General features: G+C 51.9%; 1 protein-coding gene across 1 annotated transcript; it reads left to right on the top strand.

Annotated features, from left to right (window-relative positions):
* The first annotated feature begins 11 nt into the window (after positions 1-11).
* YBEY (ybeY metalloendoribonuclease) lies at positions 12-4,847 on the top strand. Its single transcript, XM_002919053.4, has 5 exons — positions 12-171; positions 303-556; positions 1,615-1,743; positions 2,671-2,739; positions 3,909-4,847. Exons 1-5 carry the CDS (start codon positions 132-134, stop codon positions 3,993-3,995), a joined length of 579 nt encoding a protein of 192 aa, XP_002919099.2. The 5' UTR covers positions 12-131; the 3' UTR covers positions 3,996-4,847.

The following is a 4,847-nucleotide window of genomic DNA, read 5'->3' as shown; positions in this document are numbered from 1 at the left end:
TTTTCCCGCCCCTAACCCACCCCAACCCGCAACTCGCCCTCTTCTTCTCCACCTCCGCCCTGCCCCTCCACCAATGGCGCCTTCCTCGCTACGGGCCTTCGTTTCCTGCCCACGCTGGCCTGCCTCACTCGATGACTGTATTATATCCCCTCATTTTTATATCATGTTACGGTAAGATAGAAATCCCCTTAAAATTGTCAATGAACTTCACCAAATAAAACGATCTGATGTGTGCATGTGTGTTTTTACAGAATTTACCACTTTGTACTACTGATTTGTCTTCTCTTAAACTTTGACCACAGGCTTCCTTCTAAACATTTTTCAAGGGCGGTGTTGCCTTCCTGAAATGAGTTTGGTGCTTAGAAATCTGCAGCGAGCTGTCCCCATCAGGAGGGTGCCCCTTCGCAAGAGGATGGAAATTGTGAGGAGTATATTAGGGGTGCAGAAATTCGACCTGGGGATCATCTGTGTTGACAACAAGAATATTCAGCACATCAACAGAATGTACAGAGAGAAAAACATCCCAACAGATGTGCTTTCCTTTCCATTTCATGAGGTAAAAAGTATTCTCTTGTTTGGCCTCCCTTCTGGTGTAAATATTCTGATTTTTAAGTTTCATGTTGGAAACTTTAAACTCTACGCATACGTAGAGTACGGCAGGACCACCTCTATTGACCACGGCCCACTGCCCAAGGAGAGAAGGTGGTTGGGTCCCCCAGCCCTCCTAATGCTGTCAGTGAGTTAAGAGAGAAATAGAATGCCTCTGCAACTTTTTTTAAGATTTTTTATTTATTTGTAAGTCATCTCTGCACCCAACGTGGGCTCAAACTCACAACCCCAAACTCAGGAGGCTCATGCTCCACCGGCTGAGCCAGCTGGGCGCCCCTGCTTCCGGAATTTTAAGTGTGATTTGATAACAAACATGTATGGTTGAAAAGTTTAAATAACACTGAATTTTTTCAATGAAAATGAAAAATAACACTGAAAAAATATTTAAACAAGTGTAAGATAGCAATTAGGTTACTATGTCCATGATGCACATGGCTGGTTCGAGGCTTCCCACACTTGGTGACAGCAGAGATGGGAAGGACCATCTTGAACGCACTCTGGCGGTACACTTGCAGAGCGCTGGAAACACGCGAGTACTGTGTAATCCACTAGAGTCACCACTCAGGAAGGAAGATGTTACAGTAACAACATCTTAAATATTCACTTGGTATTTTTTCCTGACGGTGGAAACATATTAATACCCTAAATATCCATCTGTAGGACTAGCTTAGTGTGAACAGCCCTCAGATGAATGGACTGGTTGTTTCTTTTGTTTTATGTGGGGAAATGTGGAAGACTATGTAGGACAAAACAACAGAAAGAACAGAAATATAAAATTGTACCAATGTGGATCTGTGTGACTGTGCGCTGAAAAGGTGAAAGGGATGGAGGAAAGCAGCTTGTTTGTCTTAGGTCACCTGTAAAGAGTGGCTCTGCTGTAGTCTCCTCACCCCTCACCTGCCCTGGGACTACTGAGTAGGGGTCTTCCAGAATGAAATCTGTCGGCCTGTCGTCAGGTTAGTTCCTGCAGTCGTGTTTTACAAATCTGTATTTCCTCATTTGCAGAATATAAAAGCAGGGGAACTTCCCCAACCTGATTTTCAAGATGACTACAATTTGGGTGACATTTTCCTAGGAGTGGAGTATATCTTCCAGCAGTGCAGAGGACATGAGGACTACTATGACATCCTTACTGTAAGTGGGGTGCTGAAAGAAACAGGCCCTGAAAAGAGGGCCCTGGGTGGGACGCCTGCCTCCACACTGTCTCACGTGAAGAACAAGGGTTACTGGGGAGGGAGACCTACAAGCAAGGGCAGCAGGGACCCTCTCTCATCATCCCACAGAGAGAGAGCTTAGGCCATGCTTGCCCCCAGAAGGGGCAGGTGAGGGGAGAGGAGAGGAAACAGGTCAGAAGCTCCCAGAAGCAGCCTTGTTTTTAGCTTTTACCCCCGAGGTCAGCAACCTTTGTTTAGCTAACTCAGACCAGCTGAATAGACTCCTTACAAAACGGTAGCCTCCAGGACCTTCCCAGTCTGTCTGTCCTCAATTTGAGGGCAAAAGGAAAGGGGGAGGGGTGTTCCAGAAAGCTATTGTATCTTAACTTTCCTGTGGAGTCTACTGAGGTGTTTTCCTTTGACCCCACAGCCACAGCATGAACTCTCTAGGGGATCCCGGTGCTTCTTTGTGACGTGAAGCACAGCTTCGCACGCAGAGCCACGATGAGCAGGGATGGGCAACGGTGGGACTTCCTGGCAGGGGGAGGCCGTGCCCTTCTTGCGCGTGGCAGGAGCCCTGGCGTACACAGGGTTGCTCAGCATGGGCTTTAGCTCTGGGATCTCTGTGGCCAGCAGCGGTCACCCTGTGGGGCTAGTGTGCATAACTGCTTCCCCCCCCCACCTCCTGGAGATCCCATTACCTACAGTGGAGGGCCAGCCCACCAGGCCCGGGACCCTCTCCTCACCGCCAGCTGCATGTAGGCACTTTCTCGGCCCTAGGTCCCCTCCACCTACCCCTAGGTTCCTAACCTTCCACCACGCATGGGCTGACTTCTCCCTGCCTTCCCTCCTCCTCCTCCCCGGGTCTTGATCAGTTCCTGAAACAGCTTTTTAATTGTTCTGACAGGTGACTGCCACCCATGGGCTCTGTCACCTGCTGGGCTTCACACACAGCACAGAAGCTGAGTGGCAGAAGGTAGGAGCCATCCTCCAGGTCCTCCAGCACAGAGGGTGCGATGGCCTGTGTGCCAGGTGCCCCAGGAACCAGGGCTGCCTGGGCTGCCCCTGCAGTCAAGTGCGAGAACCAAAATCGGGGGGAAAGCAGTACATTCAGGGTTTTATGAATGCCTGCTTTATAAAAACAAAACAACAAAAGACTAACATTGTTTGTTTAAAATATTGGGCTCCCCAAATGCTACTAACTGTATTACTTATTCGCTGTTGAAAGGAAGGTCTGAGCAGAGAGACCGAATTCTATAAATTCTATAAAATTCTTATGGCTTAAAGTCAAAAAATCTTTACAAGAGAAATAATGATGATGTATATCGGGTGGGAACAGGACTCAGAACATGCAGGCATCTAATAGAGACCTACAGTGTCAGTTATTTAGCCCTTTGTTTCCCTGAGAAGTGATAATATTTACCTCGTTTATAAGGGTGTATGTTAGAATATGCACCATATTGTATTTAATAAACTCAAATTATATTTGTAATCAAATAATCGGGTTCTCTGGAAGGCATAAAAAATTTTTTTTCAGTTCACAAAAAAGTCCTCGATACAGTTGTCCTCACATCCAGCCCATCTCGGGCTGGGTCCCCACCAGGGACACTGTGGCTCAACTTCCCCTCCAAGTGAGAGGCTAACCCTGCTGTGGCCCCCTCCCCCACTCTGGCAGCATCTCAGAGAAAGCCTATGATGTCACCTCCAGCAAGGACCCCAGCCCTCCCAGGGCTTCCCCATACACCTTCCCCAGGCATTGACCACTCTTTCCCCCAGGAGGGGCTGTCCTCATGCATCCCCCTCCCGTGGACTCTGGGCCCAGCCGACCCATCTGGCCTATTCTCCTGCAGCCCCAGACAGGGTCTCCTCTGCTTTTGCCCGAGACCAGCACTTGGGGCCCTGGACCCCAGCCCCTCTGCTGGCCCTACCCTTCACCCCACAGGCAGCATGTCCACGTCCAAGTGCACAGTGCTGGGTGAAGGTGAGCACAACCCGGTCCTGCACTTTGGCTTTGGGGGGCCACACGGCTGGGGATTCTCATGCCACAGCCATGGCCACGGGCTCTGGGGAAGGGCTTCCCCAGAGGACACCCCCGGGCCAGGCGGCTGGGGAGGGTCCAAGTTGGTTCCCACTCCTTTCTTTCAGATGTACCAGAAGGAGAAGCAGGTTCTCGAGGAGCTGAGCCGGCACACTGGGACCAGCCTCCAGCCCCTGAGCAGGGGCCTCTTCTGATGGTGCTGGAAGCCTGGCACCCGGATGGCACGTGAGGGACCCCAGAGCCCAGAGACGCCAGGTGGATGGCAGGTGGACCCTCTCTGTCGGGTCCTGAGGACCAGGGACTCCAGCACACCGAAGGCCCCGCTGGTCGCTGCTGCCCCGTGGGGCTGCAGGAGTGACACACTTGGGGGCCAAGTGGCTCAGGTGGAACCTGACTGTTTTGTGAAAGTATAAAAGAAATGTCCATTCATTTCTGCACTTAGAGCCTCGCAAACGTATTTTCAGTGTTGCCGAGGAAGCAGTTCTAAGCTCGTAGGGTGCAGAGCTGGAGCGCAGGACCTTCATCCCATGGGGCTCTGCCTGTGGCCGGAGGCATTTCTCTCTCCTGCCTCTGCAGCCTGCCCGGGAGCGTAGCATAGGCAGCCCAGGGCGGGAGTGCCCCTCACCCTCCTTCCTACAGGAACCCCATTGGCTTCAGTCCCCACTTACCCCTCAAGAACGCTGTGACCTGGAGCCTTTGCTTGCTGCCTTTATGAGGGAGGGACAAGGCTGACCCTTAGGGCGGCCGAAAGGCCCAGGACAACCTCAGCCAGGTGACCCACGGCAGACATCTCCTGCCCATCCCAGCTCCTGAGGTGGGTGCAGCCCCTAGTCAGAGGTCTGCATGTGGACCCTGCCTAAGTCCCCCTTCCCGCAGCACCGCCGTGGCCACAGCTCTAGACCCCTGGATCCCCTGTGCAGCCACTGAGCTAAGTGTCTCCTGGCTCTGGGGACACCCTGAGCTCCCACTGCCGCATCCCATCCTCCTTCCTGTCAGTGTTTCCTGCCTTATCTTCTGGTACAAAAATAAACCCAGGAGGCATCGCA

This window comes from Ailuropoda melanoleuca, chromosome 1, assembly GCF_002007445.2.
Source record: "Ailuropoda melanoleuca isolate Jingjing chromosome 1, ASM200744v2, whole genome shotgun sequence".
Taxonomy (NCBI): Eukaryota; Metazoa; Chordata; class Mammalia; order Carnivora; family Ursidae; genus Ailuropoda; species Ailuropoda melanoleuca.
This window is presented reverse-complemented; position numbering and strand designations above follow the sequence as displayed.

Bases quoted from the DNA above. Each gene is read 5' to 3' on its own strand.
- YBEY (XM_002919053.4), top strand. From the start codon at position 132: ATGACTGTATTATATCCCCTCATTTTTATATCATGTTACG. The intron at 557-1,614 runs GTAAAAAGTATT...CCTCATTTGCAG, and splicing joins TTTCCTTTCCATTTCATGAG to AATATAAAAGCAGGGGAACT. The intron at 2,740-3,908 runs GTAGGAGCCATC...CCTTTCTTTCAG, and splicing joins CAGAAGCTGAGTGGCAGAAG to ATGTACCAGAAGGAGAAGCA.